The sequence below is a fragment of the Hippocampus bargibanti genome, linkage group LG06 (genome assembly GCF_051943395.1).
Source record: "Hippocampus bargibanti isolate YZ-2025 linkage group LG06, ASM5194339v1, whole genome shotgun sequence".
Lineage (NCBI taxonomy): Eukaryota > Metazoa > Chordata > Actinopteri > Syngnathiformes > Syngnathidae > Hippocampus > Hippocampus bargibanti.
The window spans coordinates 16,627,501-16,644,864 of record NC_142739.1 but is presented as its reverse complement, the minus strand read 5'-3'; the positions used below and the strand labels follow the sequence as shown (position 1 = coordinate 16,644,864).

General features: G+C 44.6%; 1 protein-coding gene across 1 annotated transcript in view; it reads left to right on the top strand.

Moving 5' to 3' along the window:
- dnah5 (dynein, axonemal, heavy chain 5) overlaps positions 1–17,364 on the top strand; it is a 152,815-nt gene that overhangs the window by 43,229 nt on the left and 92,222 nt on the right. Inside the window, exons 41-47 of the mRNA XM_088997780.1 lie at positions 5,280–5,350; positions 5,477–5,584; positions 5,716–5,903; positions 11,357–11,551; positions 12,332–12,466; positions 12,568–12,675; positions 13,965–14,118. Coding sequence (XP_088853906.1) covers positions 5,280–5,350; positions 5,477–5,584; positions 5,716–5,903; positions 11,357–11,551; positions 12,332–12,466; positions 12,568–12,675; positions 13,965–14,118 — 959 coding nt within the window. The remainder of the gene's footprint in view (positions 1–5,279; positions 5,351–5,476; positions 5,585–5,715; positions 5,904–11,356; positions 11,552–12,331; positions 12,467–12,567; positions 12,676–13,964; positions 14,119–17,364) is intronic.

Here is a 17,364-nt window from a genome sequence, read left to right as displayed (position 1 = left end):
AAACAGGCCAGGAAGGCCTCCCTTCGGGAGAGGGCATCCGCATTGCCTTGGCGCTTGCCAGCCCTGTGGACAACAGAGAAGTTAAAGGCCTGCAGACTGAAGAACCACCTGGTTACTCTGCTGTTGGTCTCCTTGTTCCTGGCCATCCATTGGAGAGGAGCATGGTCAGAGACCACTGTGAAACGTCTTCCCAGGAGATAGAAGCGCAATGACTCCAGCGCCCATGTAATGGCAAGGCACTCCTTCTCCACTGTGGAATAATTCTTTTCCCTGGGCAACAGCTTCCTGCTAAGGTACAGGATGGGATGTTCCTCTCCTCCATGTACTTGCGAGAGTACAGCCCCCAGACCAACTTCTGATGCATCCGCTTGCACCATGAAGTCCTTGCTGAAGTCTGGTGCCACCAGGATCGGACTGGAACACAGTGCCTGTTTTAGATTGGCGAAGGCCATTTCGGCCTCTGGGCTCCATTTCACCAATCGGGAGTGTTTTTTTGTCGTCAATTCTGTCATGGGGGCTGCTATAGTAGCAAAGTCCGCGATAAAGCGTCTATAGTAGCCAGCCATGCCTAAGAACGACCTCACCTGCTTCTTGGTAAGGGGTTGGGGCCAATCTTGTATAGCCCGTAGTTTTGCTTCTTGAGGCTTCACCAGCCCCCGTTGTATAGTGTAGCCCAGGTAGTTGGTCTCGCCAAATGCCAACCTGCACTTTTTCGGGTTCGCTGTGAGACCTGCTTTCCTGAGGGAGTCAATCACAGCTTGCACTCGGGGTAAGAAACTCTCCCAGTCGGGACTCTGTATGACGACATCATCCAAGTATGCTGCTGCGTACCTCTTGTGGGGGGTGAGAATCCGGTCCATTAGGCGCTGAAACGTGGCGGGTGCTCCATGGAGACCAAACGGGAGCCTGGTGTATTGGTAGAGCCCCTCAGGTGTGGCGAAGGCTGTCTTCTCCTTTGATGCCGGGGTCAGGGGCACCTGCCAATAACCCTTTGTGAGGTCGAGAGTGGTGATGAAGCGTGCCTGTCCCAGGGAGTCAATAAGATCATCAACACGAGGCATCGGATACGCATCAAATTCAGACACCTCATTCAACTTCCGATAGTCATTGCAGAATCGTATTGACCCGTCTGGCTTGGGAACCAACACGATCGGACTTGCCCAGGCACTTTGGGACTCCTCAATTACTCCAAGTTCCAGCATCTTCCGTATCTCCTCCTGAATAGCTGCCTTACGGGCCTCCGGCACCCGGTATGGACGTTGGTGGACTGCCAGTTATTGGAAATTTGCCTTAATACTACGTATTTTCAATTTAGGGAGAAATTTTACAAACAAATTCATGGTTGTGCTATGGGCTCACCAGTCTCACACATAGTGGCTAATCTGTACATGGAAGAGATGGAGAAACAGGCCGACACATCCTTCCCGGGGACAAAACCTTTTGTCATAATTAAAAAACAAGAAATTCAATCCTTCACAGATCACCTCAACTAGGTAGACATCAACATTAAATTTACTTGTGATTACATTAAAGAGAACCAACTAGCCTTTTTGGATTGTAAAGTAATTATAAAAGAGGAGAGAGCGCTAAAAACAGAAGTCTTTAGGAAGGTTATGCCCACTGACCAATACTTACTTTTCGATTGTAACCACCCTTTACAACACACACTAGGAGTTATCAGAACCCTCCAGCATAGGGCTAAACTAATACCAACAAGCGTTTAAGGTAGAGAAAAGGAGTCTAAACATATCAGGAGAGCACTCACAAACTGTGGGTACCATCAGTGGTCATTTAACAAATGTCAGAAAGAAAGAATAGGGAATGAGACCAAAAATTCTGAAGATACAAAAAGGAGAGGAGTAGCAGTACCTTACATTGCAGGAGTTTCTGAAAAACTACAAAGAGTCCTTTGGCAACACAAAATCCCTACTTATTTCAAACCGATAAACACTTTAAGGCAATTTTTGCATCCAAAAGATAGGCTGCCAAATGAAAAACAAAGTAATGTAGTTTATTCAATACATTGTAAGAATATAAATTGTAAAGAGCAGTACATTGGGGAGACGAAACAAATTCTCAAAATAATACTTTATCGGCATCGCAGGGATAATACTAGTGGGCCTCAATCAGCAGTACATATGCACCTAAAAGCTAGCAACCACTCATTTGACGACAATGAGGTTAAAATTTTAGCAAAAGTACATAGATGGTTTGAAAGGGGGGTAAAAGAAGCGATTTTCATAAAACAACTAAATCCTTCATTAAACCGGTTTGGTGGGGTGAGGTTCAATTTGGATCGTTCATACAATAGCTTGCTTAGGCAACATAGGATTAGTAATACTGATGAGGTGATACCGGTCCAAGTGGGGCAATCCGGCCAGTCGTTAGTCAGAACAATAGGAACAATCAGTGGAGTTGCAGGGTGTAGTCCTCAGCTCCCCCCAACCTGGGAGCAGGGACCTATCATAGCAGAGTCCGGCACCACGATGTCTGGACAGTAGGGATATATATATATATATATATATATATATATATATATATATATATATATATATATATATATATATATATATATATATATATATATATATATATATCGCATCTCGTCCATCTCCGCTTTGCGAACAGGCTGTTCGCAACACAACCTGCGAAAGTGTACGCTCAGTGGCAGGGTTCTAACAGCAGAGTAGACCCTCCAATGCTGGAAACTGAAAGATACTGGAAAGGCATATGGGAGAAGGAGGTCGCACATAACAGCAGTGCACAATGGCTGGTGACTCTGAAAGAGGAGCACAGCAACCTCCCTGAACAGAACCCAGTTACCATCACAGCGGCAGATATACAAGGAAGAGTCTCAGGTATGAAAAACTGGACGGCACCAGGCCCGGATATGATCCACACCTACTGGCTAAAGAAACTCACAGCTCTCCACGAGCGCCTAGCAGCACAAATGAACCAGCTGCTGATGGATGGGACTCACCCAGGATGGCTAACCGAAGGGCGAACAATCCTGATCATGAAGGATTCCTCAAAGGGTGCAGTTCCTTCCAACTATCGGCCAATAACCTGTCTCTCCACAACATGGAAGCTCATGTCAGGCATCATTGCGGCTAAGATAAGTGGACACATGGATCAATACATGAGCAAAGCACAGAAAGGCATTAGTAGAGATACTAGAGGTGCCAAACATCAGCTGCTGGTTGACAGAACAGTCGCTCAAGACTGCAGGTCCCGACATACCAACCTGTGCACAGCCTGGATTGATTACAAGAAAGCATATGACTCGATGCCACACACATGGATCAATGAATGCTTGGAGTTGTATAAGGTCAACAGGACCCTGAGAGCCTTCGTTGCAAACTCGATGAGGATGTGGAAAACCACACTTGAAGCCAATGGCAAGCCACTAACGCAAGTGTCCATCAAATGTGGCATATACCAAGGTGATGCACTCTCCCCACTGCTGTTCTGCATAGGACTGAACCCCCTCAGCCAGATAATCGCCAAGACAGGCTATGGATACCGCCTCAGAAATGGAGCTACGATCAGTCACCTCCTCTACATGGATGACATCAAGCTGTATGCTAAGAGCGAAAGGGACATAGACTCCCTGATCCACACAACCAGGATCTACAGCAGTGATATCGGAATGTCATTCGGGCTGGAGAAATGTAGTCGGATGGTGACTAAGAGGGGCAAGGTAGTCCACACTGAAGGGGTCTCACTCACTGAAGGAACAATAGCAGACATTGAAAACAGCTACAAGTACCTCGGTATACCACAGGCCAATGGCAACCTCGAATTAGCAACAAGGAAAGCGGCTACGACCAAATACCTCCAGCGGGTGAGGCAAGTCCTCAGAAGCCAGCTCAATGGCAAGAACAAGACCCGAGCAATAAACAGCTATGCCCTGCCATTGATCAGATACCCTGCAGGAATAATAAGGTGGCCAAAGGAAGAGATTCAGACCACGGATGTTAAGACCCGAAAACTCCTCACCATGCACGGAGGGTTCCATCCCAAGTCCAGCACCCTGAGACTGTACACAAGCCGTAAGGAAGGAGGCCGGGGACTAGTGAGTGTGAGAGCCACTGTCCAGGATGAAACATCCAAGCTCCATGAATACATCAAAGAGAAGGCTCCAACGGATGATGTACTCAGAGAATGTCTCAGTCAATGGGGAACAGAGGATGAGGTGCTGGAAGAGGGACAATCATGGGAGGAAAAGCCCCTACACGGGATGTACCACCGAACCATAGCAGAAGTGGCTGATCTCAAGAAGTCCTATCAGTGGCTAGAGAGGGCTGGCCTAAAGGACAGCACAGAGGCACTCATCCTGGCTGCCCAAGAGCAGGCCCTGAACACCAGAGCCATCGAGGCAGGGATATACCACACCAGACAAGACCCAAGGTGTAGGTTGTGCAAAGAGGCACCTGAGACAATCCAACATGTAACTGCAGGGTGTAAGATGCTGGCAGGGAAAGCCTACATGGAGCGCCATAACCAGGTGGCTGGCATAGTCTACCGAAACATCTGTGCGGAGTATGGACTGGAAACCCCAAGGTCAAAATGGGAAACACCTCCCAAGGTGGTGGAGAATGACCGAGCAAAAATCCTGTGGGACTTCCAGATACAGACTGACAAGATGGTAATGGCCAACCAACCAGATATCGTGGTCATAGATAAAGGGGAAAGGAAAGCCGTTGTCGTGGATGTAGCGGTCCCGAGTGATGGGAACATCAGAAAGAAGGAACATGAGAAAATCGAGAAATACCAAGGGCTCAGAGAGGAGCTGGAGAGAGCCTGGAAGGTAAAGGTGACAGTCGTGCCTGTGGTGGTCGGAGCACTTGGGGCAGTGACCCCCAAACTCGACGAGTGGTTGCAACAGATCCCGGGAACAACATTGGATATCTCGGTCCAGAAAAGCGCAGTGCTGGGAACAGCACGGATACTGCGCAGAACCCTCAAGCTTCCTGGCCTCTGGTAGAGGACCCGAGCTGAAATGGGGACAGACACCACCCATGGTGGGTGAGACGAGGATTTTTATATATATATATATATATATATATATATATATATATATATATATATATATATATATATATATATATATATATATATATATATATATATATGTCTGGATGAAACAAATACAGTGTAGACCAAAAGGGCTTTTCTCTAAACATAACCTGAGACTCTATTTCTAAAGCAATACGAAGATGTAAACTTGTGAATGTGTGAATGTCAACAGTCTGTTCCCTGTCCCATCTACATTATAGGTGCTATATTACCCTTGCCCAGGCTCTCTACATGAGTATGGGTGGAGCACCTGCAGGCCCCGCAGGAACAGGTGAGAGAACACAAGAGTATATAATGTAAATATATTTCAATAGTTGAGCCACTTGACTTTAATGAGTTGTACATATAATGCAAACAGCAAGCAGTGTTGTCAATGTTTGGACACTTTTTGTTTTAGGGAAAACTGAGACCATTAAAGATATGGGGCGCTGTCTAGGGAAGTATGTGGTGGTCTTCAACTGCTCTGACCAAATGGACTTCAGAGGTCTCGGAAGAATATTTAAGGGTAAGTAGAAACAAACATACTAATATCCGAGAGTGATGGAATTCTGTCTTTTGACTCCAGTAGAGAATGTACTGTGACATCACTTTATTTGAAGCAAACTGAACCTTGAATGGCCTGTGTGTGATTTATAGGTCTTACTCAGTCTGGTTCATGGGGTTGTTTCGACGAATTCAATCGCATTGACCTTCCTGTCCTGTCGGTGGCAGCTCAGCAAATTTCAATAGTGCTCACCTGCAAAAAAGAACGGCGAAAAAACTTTGTCTTTACTGATGGAGAAAATGTGGAGATGAATTCAGAATTTGGTATCTTTATAACAATGGTAAGTATCATTCACACGTAACACATGTTATTTTCTATATTCCCTTATATGAAGGAATCATGTACTGTACTTTAGAACAGCTCCCTAAATGCCATGCATGTAAGGTGTCAGCATTTCTACTGCTCACAAAGCAGTACTGACTATTAAAAGCGGACAAAGCAGTTGTGCGACTTTCTGCTGCTTGAAAAATGAAAGGCAAATCAACATCTGTGTGAGCTACACAACATCTAACTATGTGGATCAATTTAAGATAGCCTATCTCCCATTAAGTGTAGCTGTGGACAGCATGGTGGATGATGGAAATTACACAGTATCAGAAGCTAATTTAATGAACATTATCTCAACTTCATTTCGCCCAAGATGTGTACTTTCGACTCATGAGATGTCAGTGGGTCTCTGAACATGACAATAATTCAACAAGCAGAGCAAGGACTGGATTTAAATGTGGGATATTGGGGATTAGGTTGGGGCAGTCAGGGAACAAATGTTCATTAACTGTAATGCAAAAGCAAAGGGTTGCGGATCATTTTGCCAAAATGCTCTGCACAGCTACTCTTTGGAGACATGCTAATTTGGTTTTAAACATATTGAAATGTTTTTAAAAGTAGCTTTTACATCCACAAGAAAACTGTGCACACTAATTTCACCTGATTATACTATCATAGATGAAAGACCGACGGCCTCGTGAAATAGAAATGCTGCGGCCTACCATTTGGGGATTGTCTGTCAAGATGATTTATGCAATCAGCTAAGATTGAACTCTTTCATTGATTTTGCTGTGAAGGGGAAAACCTATGGATAATGAGTTTCACCAAGGAAGCACATTACTGATTCAAAATATGTTCCAACACATCCCTTGGAAATCTTTATTTAAACATATTTTTGGAGAAGAACAGGACAACAAAAGTCTATGGATTCATATTGAGAGGAAATTAATTCCTGGGAAATATGTTCTCTTGAAGGTCCGTTAAAAAAATATAGAAATGATTTTGTGTGCTCATGTGCACAGAAGGGTTCCTGGTTTGATTATAATTTTATTAGATTTATTTGGGAGAAGGAAATATTACACTGGATTACACAATATTTACACAATAATCCACAATATTTGTTTTAATTTTTTTTCCAAGATGGCGGCGTGTGAACACGCAGCGGCTCCTCTCTCTCCCAGCAAATTGGTGTTTTCGTGTTTATTATGTTTGTCTCACTCGTGTGAATGTTCGTCTCCGTCTGCCTGGCTACTCCCGAGGCGTACCTACTCCCGTGAGGTTCTGCTCGACATCGGCAGTTCATTTTTAAGTCAAAACCAGCTGGAGCAGAAGTGCTACGCAAGCATGGATTGCTCAGGGAGTCGGCTCGTCCATTGACCCCCACTCTTCCACCGACCCCCACTCCTGCACCCAACACAGAGTGGAGGCGCCACAAGCGCTGTATGAGGAAACAGAAGAGGGGAAAGCGTGGAGGTATCCGCAATAGGCTCGCGGTTAGCCCCACCGGCCGACCATTCCTACCATCACCCTGGCTAACGTGCGCTCGCTGGACAATAAAATTGACTACATAAGACTTCTCCGCTCAACTTCCAAGACAGTGGGTCAGTGTTGCGCCCTTATGTTTGTGGAAACATGGCTGACCGACAGCATACCGGACAGTGCCATCCAGCTAGCCCAGCTAACTAGCTTCCGGGCAGAAAGAGTGCTCGTCGAGGCGGGGAAGACGCGTGGCGGGGGACTCTGTGTTTACATCAGTGATGCCTGGTGCCGCAACGCTGATGTGGTATGCAAACACTGCTCACCACTGATGGAGTTTATGGTCATAAAATGTCGGCCATTCTACCTGCCGAGGGAATACTGTTGGTATCAGTTTACATCCCCCAGAGCTCAATTAACCACAGGAGCGCGGCATTGAATGAACTCTACCAGCCCATCAGCGAGCATCAGCGAGCGATTTCAACCATGACAACCCGAAAAGCGTGTTTCCACAACTCCATGGACACATTAACTTTCCGACTAGAGGTAACAACATTCTGGACAATGTTTTCACCACACACAAAGGAGCGTACAAAGCCTACCCCATCCCCCACCTAGGAGCTTCGGACCACTCGACTATCATGTTAATGCCCCAGATAAGGGTGTGGCCTGATGGGTCGTCAGAGGCACTCAAAGACTGCTTCTCCAACACCGACTGGAACATTGAGACAAGCGGCCACCTACAACAACACCACAGACCACCAAGAGTACACAGACTCTGTTACCTCCTACATGAGGAAGTGCATGGATGACGTGACTGTCACCAGATCTGTCACCATCCGGGCCTACCAGAAGCCATGGCTGACGGGTGAAGTCCACAGGCTCCTTAGGGCTCGGAACGCTGCCTACAAAGCTGGCGATGAGCTAGGCCTGAGGACAGCCAGGGCCAACCTATCACGCGGCATCAGGATGGCCAAGAGACAGCACTCCAGGAGGATCGCCAACCACTTCCGAGACAGTAGAGACACCAGAAACCTGTGGCGTGGGATACAGACCATCAGAGACTACAAGCCCTCTCCACAGACCTGCGAGAACTCCACCACTCTGCTGAACCAGCTAAATGACTTCTTCGCCCGCTTTGAGGCAGACAACAACACTCCAGCACAGAAGACCCCACCACCTCCCGGCAACCAGGTGCTGACACTGTCCCAGGACAACGTGAGGCGATCCATCAGAGGGACCAACGCATGCAAAGCCCCAGGTCCCGACGGCATTCCTGGCCGTGTTCTGAGAGACTGCGCTGAGGAGCTCACAGATGTCTTCACGGACATCTTCAACACCTCTCTGGGACAGGCTGTTGTGCCCACGTGCCTCAAAGCCACCACGATCATTCCGGTCCCTAAGAAGTCGTCCCTCACCTGCCACAATGACTACCGCCCGGTCGCACTCACTCCCATCCTCATGAAGTGCTTCGAGCTGCTAGTTATGAACCACATCAAGGCTGCCCTCCCCCCCAACCATGACCCTTTCCAGTTTTCATATCGCCCCAACCGCTCGACCGATGATGCCATCTCCACTGCTCTCCACACAGCGCTCACCCATCTGGAGACCAGAGACTCCTACGTCAGAATGCTGTTCATCGACTTCAGCTCAGCATTCAACACAATCATCCCCCAACAGCTCACGGACAAACTGAGCAAACTGGGGATCAGCACCTCCCTGTGAAACTGGCTGCTCGACTTCCTGACGGGGAGACCACAGGCAGTCAGGTTGGAAACAACACTTCCAGCACCATCACGCTGAACACATGGGCCCCCCAGGGGTGTGTGCTGAGCCCCCTCCTCTTCACTGCTCACGCATGACTGCTCACCATCATCACCCAGCTCCACCCTCTTCATAAAGTTTGCGGATGACACAACTGTGGTGGGCCTCATCAACAACGATGAAGAGACAGCCTACAGGGACGAGGTCAGCCGCCTGGCCACGTGGTGCAAGGACAACAATCTCCATCTGAATGTGGAGAAGACGAAGGGAGTCTCCGAGCCAAGAGAATGAGCAGCATTCTCTCCAAGTTCCTGGGAGTGCACATATCCGAAGACCTGTCCTGGAGCCACAACACGGCAACACTGGCCAAGAGATCCCACCAGCGCCTGTACTTCCTCCACAAGCTCAAAAGAGTTGGAGCCCCGACCCCCATCACGACCTCTCTCTACCGCGGTACCATCAAGATCATCCTGACCAGCTGTATCACCGTGTGGTATGGAGCCTGCACCGTGTCCTGCCGTAAGACTCTGCAGCGCATCGTGAGGACAGCTGAGAAGATCATCTGTGTCTCTCTTCCCCCCCTTCAGGACATTTACAACACCCGCCTCACCCGCAGAGCCATCAGGATCGCTGGCGATCCTACCCATCCCTCCCACAGCCTCTTCAGCCTGCTGCCATCGGGTAGGAGACTGCGGAGTCTCCGAGCCAAGACCAGCAGGCTCAAGGACAGTTTCTGCCACCAGGCAATCCGGAGACTCAACTCCCTCCCAGCCCTGCCCACCCTGCCCCTTCCCACTGCTACACTCACCGAACTCTGAGTACACGCTACATGCTGTACTATCATCCTGAACACTATTTTTTTGTTCTTTTTCATGTTTTTCTGCAAGACCTCGCTTCAACCCTTTCTTGTTTGTTTTTGCATTACTACATTACGTCACTTTATATACGTCACTTCCTCACTTTACATATGTCACTACCTCACTTTACATACGTCACTACCTCACTTTCCAGATGACACTACCTCACTTTACATTCAGAAATTACATGTATTGTCTGTTGTCAATTGTATGGCTTTTTAGCCACATTATAAGTGCCTTGCATGCCTTGCATGCTGGGTCCGAGAGGACATTAATTTCATCTGTGCTGTATGTCATGCATATGAGCATATTTGACAATAAAGCTGACTTTGACTTTTGACTTTGACAATAGATTAGAAGATTACACAATATATGCGTGGAAATGCCACAATTAACTTTAACCGTTGTTTTTGAGTTTTTATATATACGTATAGTTACTCAGTATTTTATTCATATTGCATATTTAACGTTTGTAGAGTTTTGTGATTTTTTTTATTTTTTATTTTGTATAAAACGGTGGTGAGACCAGCCGTGATGTTTGGACTGAAGCCTGTGCCACTGAAGAAAAGACAGGAAGCAGAGCTGGATGATGCAGAGATGAAGATGTTGAGGTTTTGTTTGGGAGTGATCACGTTGGATATGATCAGGAATGAGTATGTCAGAGGGACAACTCATATTAAAGGCTTTGGAGAGAAAGTCAGAGAGGCCAGACTGAGATGGTTTGGGCATATCCAGATGAGAGAGAGTGACTATATCGGGAGATGGAAGCTGAGCCTTGAACTGCCAGGCAGGAGACCGAAAGGAAGACCTAAGAGGAGGTTTAGAAGACCAAAAGGAAGACCTAAGAGGAGGTTTATGGATGATGTCAAAGAGGACATGAAGGTAGCTGGAGTGAGAGAAGAGGTTGCACAAAAACGGGTTAGATGGAGGACACTGATTCACTGTGGTAACCCCTGAAGGGAAAAGCCCAATGGAAAAGAAGAAGTTTAATATCTGCATCTCCCAGCAATTGAATAAGTGCAATATTCGACTATTAACAGTTGTTATTTAGCTATTTACTAAGCAAATTGAAAAAGCAAATGCACTTTATCTGACATACATTTATAATGCGTACCATAAATCAACAGACCCCACCATATTTGTTTGAATATTTTCCACGGCCTTACATTCATATCATGTTTAAGTGTCGTAAAAATACAACCACAGCAACAAAAGCTTAGCAAAGCATAATTATGGCCACCACTGACTTTAATCATCATTCCATTCCTATCATTGTGCTGATGTGCTGATGAAGTGAGAAGGAGCTTGCTTTGCGAAGGTTGTTTGCTCATTCATGTCTGTATCATACTTGTGTCACCTGAACATTTAGAACCCAGGTTATGCTGGGCGACAAGAACTCCCAGAGAACCTAAAGATTAACTTTCGCTCTGTGGCCATGATGGTGCCCGACCGTCAAATCATCATCAGAGTGAAGCTCGCCAGCTGTGGCTTCATTGACAACATGGAGCTGGCCCGGAAATTCTTTACTCTCTATAAGCTCTGTGAAGAACAACTCTCCAAGCAGGTAAACAAAATCCGAGGCTTAAAATTTGAAGAATTTAGTTTCATTGTTTCATTTAGTTAGTTCTTTGGAATTGAGTTAAATCAGCCATGCAGTGTATTGTTATCTAAATAATTGAGGTTATAACATCAGCCATGTCTTCCTTGTGGGAACCTGACAGACCCAGGTGCATTTTAAGATCCATCATCTTGCGAACAGATTTCTACTTTTGTATCAAAGTCAAAGTCAAAGCCAAAGTCAGCTTTATTGTCAAATATGCTAATATGAATGACATACAGCACAGATAAAATTAATGTCCTCTCGGACCCAGCGTGCAAGGCACTTATAATGTGGCTAAAAAAGACAGACAATTGACAACAGACAATACATGTAATTTCTGAATGCAAAGTGAGGTAATGTTGTATGTAAAGTGAGGTAGTGTCGTATGTAAAGTGACGTAGTGTAGTAATGCAAAAACAAACAAAAAAAAAGGGTTGAAGTGAGGTCTTGCAGAAAAAAAAAACGAAAAAAATTGACTTCAGGATGATAGTACAGCGTGTAGCTTTTTTTTTTCCTCAAGATGGCAGCGCGTGAATATGCAGCGACTCCTCTCTCTCCCGGCAAATCAACCGAATTTAATTACTGTTAATTTGTTATTTTGTGTTTCGACATTTACATGAATCAGGCCACTGTGTGCCACTATTTTCTAGAATCCGCTATCAAAAAAGAAAATTGTCAAGTGTCAGGAAACGCCCTGTAATGATAAGAAATAACTGAGTGGACATTGTTTACTAAATCATGCAGGTTCACTATGATTTTGGCTTGCGGAACATCCTCTCGGTGTTGCGTACTCTGGGAGCAGCCAAACGAGCCAATCCCAACGACACTGAGTCTACCATCGTCATGAGGGTTCTAAGAGACATGAATCTCTCAAAGCTGGTCTGTCTGAATGATTAAATGAATTGCCTTATTGAACCATTCAAATTTGGATACATGTTTTTTTAAATTCAAACAAATCTGCACATGAATATGTTTGTTAGATTGATGAAGATGAGCCACTCTTCCTGAGCTTGATAGAGGACCTCTTCCCAGGTATTCAGCTTGATAAAGCAGGATACCCTGAACTTGAAGCAGCCATTGACAAACAGGTAGGGAAAAAATCTGCATGTGAACAAGAGGGTGCGATGCCACAGAATAGAAGGCTGCAGTACATGAATGGAAAAAAGGGAGACTGCATAGAAATTAGACATGTTTGTCTCACACTGACACATGCACATGCCAGTGTTCTTGAGAGAAGATTTGGGCAAGACGTGAAAATATAGTATTCAACTTTATTGTACTATTGTGTGTATGCTTCATTGCTGTCAACACATTTCCTTTGTTCTAGACCAGGGGTCGGGAACCTATGGCTCGCGAGCCATATATGGCTCTTTTGATGATTGCATATGGCTCGCCGATAAATATTACATATTATAATACATATTGTCGTTTTTTTCGCCGTTCATTTCCCGTTGGGGCTGCAGTTGGCGGAAAGCGCAATTTCACTTCAGCGTGAATGCAACGGAGCATGAGAAGAGAGAAAATGTTCAGATTCTAATTTGCAATGAAACAATACCATCGATGAAACAGTCGAATGTCAGTGACATTTTAACAAGCCCAATGTTAACGTTAGCATCAACATACTTCTGCGAGAAGTAGATTGCAGATAGCAAGTGTGGAAGCTTATGAGCCGTGCGCAGGCTAGCTAGCAGTAACTAGCCTCTGGACCGGCAAATTGAATTTCATTCCGATCGTTTTCCTGGATTTTTACCAAACACGAGGAACGGAAAACCATCCATGTTAACGGTGAGTACTATCACAAAGTTATTTTAAATAATACATTCTGATATTTTGTTGAAAAGTGGCTGCGCGCGCGCGTGTGCGCGTGTGTGTGTGTGCGCGCTCGCACGCGAGCGTTTGTATGTGCGCGCGCACGCGAGCGTTTGGATGTGCGCGCGCGCACGCGAGCGTTTGGATGTGCGCGCGCGCACGCGAGCGTTTGGATGTGCGCGCGCGCGTGCGTGTGGCTCTCGCTGAAAAACATTTCTAAATATTTTACTTTTATGGCTCTCTTAGTCAAAAAGGTTCCCGACCCCTGATCTAGACTGAGACATGTCACATACATGTTGTATCATTATTCTTATTATCTTATGAATTAAAACATGCACACATTACACAACACAAACACAAACAAACATTACAACAATATTGTATAGTTTTCATGTATTCTTTGGTATATAGGTTGAAATAGATTGGCAAAATATTTTATCCTGTGTGCATGTCCATTTTACACCAAAATCCCACTTTTAGAGGAATTGGGTTTGTAACCCTCAAACATGCACACACGCACACACACAAATCAATGGGCTGCCATTTTTATTTATTTTTCCCAATTTAGGTCGAAGATGCAGGTCTGATCTGTCATCCACCCTGGAAACTGAAAGTCATCCAGCTATTTGAGACTCAGAGAGTCCGGCATGGCATGATGGCTCTGGGGCCGAGTGGGGCAGGAAAAACAACTTGCATCCATACACTGATGAGAGCCATGACAGGTGGGTGGCCAAAATGTGTGTGTGTATTTTTTCTAAATATATATACAGTAAAGTCTCGTTATATCGATATCGGATATATCGATAGTCCCGGTTATGTCGATACTATTTCTATGCACGCACGGAGAAAATTACATGCAAACAGGGTCGGATATATCGATAGTCCCGGTTATATCGATATTTTTTCGGACTCCCTTGAATATCGATATAACGAGACTTTACTGTATATAATTATTCTACATACTGTTTTCTTGATGTTATATTATATCCATTTGGTTATGCTCCTTTCAGTGTTGTAGTTTTAGGTCAGAGTTTTTAATCCAATCAGAATTCAGCTAGTTTGTGTCGCCAGGCTGTATGAAATCTGACCGACGCCTTCAGAATCAACAGTGAGGGCGTCTGTGCGCTGTACATGAACGGGCACATGTAGTTGATATACAGTTGCGATAGCCAATCAGATCACGAGTTGGCACAGTAAGGCCAGCTAGAGGGCCTCGCGTTGAACATGACGTACGCGTCCTGTGATTGGATACTCACTTTACCTCAGCCCTCAGCGGAGGCAGCGCTATGCAAATCAACCAAGCTGACAATAGATCAGACCCGGAAACTTTAGCAGAAAAACCAAGTATATCTACTCGCTTTTTTTAAACCACAATGGCTGAAGAAGAGGACAACTCAGATTTGGTAGCAGATATACTCGCAAGGCAATTCTCAAGACGGACCTTTCAGGAGAAGCTAGACCTTGTGAGAGGAGGCCGGCCGACCCCCGAGCTAGCAACCTGTCGGGCGGGGAAAGGGTTTGTCCGCAATTTCCATTCGAGCAACTATGAGCGGTATCCCTGGCTTACGGCTTCTGATGAGCGCTGCAAATTGTTCTGCTGGGAATGCCTTTTGTTTGCAAAGGATCGAACAAAGTCATTAAAGTCTTCTTGACGAAAGAAAGGAGAATTGATTTTGTATTTAAATAAGTGTTTTGGAGGACAACCGTTTTGGTGAGTGTTGTAGACGATTAAGGTGATGCCACGCCCAGTACTGCGTGCGTGTGCTTTTCTAAATGATATCTCCAGCCGTTGTGTCATAAATTATGGTATTACGAGGGATACTTGTTCAAGTCGGACTAAGCAGGACTTCACTGAAGGCCTAGGTGTGAAATGCACGGACCGCCACTGATATATATATATATATATATATATATATATATATATATATATATATATATATATATATATATATATATATATATATATACACTAATATACAACACATTGTCATCAAATGGTGAGTGTATATATACAGTAAAGTCTCGTTATATCGATATTCAAGGGAGTCCCAAAAATATCGATATAACCGGGACTATCGATATATCCGATCCTGCGCCGAACTGCATTAAACAAAAGCCGCCAAAATAGGGCAGCCAAGCGCCATATAAGAAACGGAGCTGGCCATTAGCTCCCTTTTTTGTTCCCCCAATGTTGCCTCAAAATGGCACATATAATTCTTTAATGATTGTAAACATGTATGCTTTAATCTTCAGAACTACAGTGTATTTGAAACATATTCATAACTGGATGTGTAACAAGAAAGCATATTATCCGAATCTGAAGCCATTGTTTGGATTCACAAGCAATGCAAGACGTCTTGGCGTGAAGTCATTTTTATTTGCATTTGAATAAAAAGTGACATCGGCTGTCCTTTAATACACAGTATGGAATGTTAATAATTTTCAAAATCATCGCGCTTCAGCAGACAAAACAAGAAACATTGTTGCAAAAAACGATTGCATTCATATACAGTACAGTGGGCATGTACATAACACAACAGGTAAACTGCAACGCTTACACCTTACTGTATTATGTATACAATTTTAAAAAGTCATCAATCTTCTTCTGCTTCCCATTTTTACCTTTTCACACAAACACTTCAATCTCGTCTGCTACACACGAGCTAGCGCAGACATGGGCAAACTACGGCCCGCGGGCCACATACGGCCCGTTAGGCTTTTCAATCCGGCCCGCCGAACTTGCCCAAATCATAGTACAAACAGTGTCTAAAACTCATGACAAAAAGCTAGCGAACAACAGGGCAGTTAACTGAAAAGTTGCCTGCCCCATTTTTCACAACTTGAAGCAAAATGAGACCAACCCCATTAAAAAACATTGTCACAAAGTATACTTTTTTTTTAATCAAGAATGCACCAACTACAAATGCTACCTTGCTTAATTTACGGCAAATGTGCATGGCTGTAAATTTTGCTACAGTAGTCGATTGTCATTGAGGTGCACAATGCAACGTTTGCATTGATTCCTACGAGCCACTAAGCCCCTTTCATGAGTCTCACGTACACTTTACAGTCACGGTTTAATGTAAATTTACGTTTTGTAGCGTCACATATGTTGTTAGCTTCTTTTGAATCTTTCTTCTAGTCTGAGGTTCTGTGCATCTATTTTGGAAAATGACATGCAATTGCACGACTTTGTAACGCTTGCGAAAGTCCGGAAGAAAGAAGCAGGCTTCTGATTGGCTGCCGAGCCGAGTATGCAAATTTCAACTGCAGGTAGTCTATGTTTGTGTGCTCGGTGACGGTATACGTGTATTGTTTGCGCGTGAAGGCGAGGGCGTCAGTGGAGAGTTTGTTGAGCGCGCGGTCAGGACAAACCATCTATGATTTGGCGGAATTTAACACAAGTAGGTATTATTGAGCTTGAATATTTTGTTGTGTAATATGTTTTGAATGTTGAAAGTGATTCCATTTTTCAATAAATGTTGATTTCTTAACTTTGCCCCTTCGATTGAAACTTATTAAAAACAGATGCAATCTTGATAAATCACAGTGCATATGTTATTTTAATCTATTTCCATTTCCTCCTCCAAGTATCTGTGAAATAGTATGTAAACGCCATATTCCTTGAGACAAATGTATTAACTGATCAGGGATATTTTTCACATTTGAAAGACAGTTAATAAATTGGGTTTTAGTGTTCTTACTGTGCTATGAGGTTTGTACATACTACATTTAAAGGACAACCGGCACCATTTTTTGTTTTTGTTTCCCACTGACATCAGAAAAACGTTTCATAGCATCTAAAATACCCAAATCAGGCAGGCTGATATTTTTAGTTAAATGAAAAACACCAATAAAAATGACTTCAAAATGAATCCGGAAATGGTCAGTTTCAGAAGGTCCCACCCCCCTGTTCGTGACGTCACGCCAAGACGTCTTGCCTTGCTCGAGAATCAAAACAATGGCTT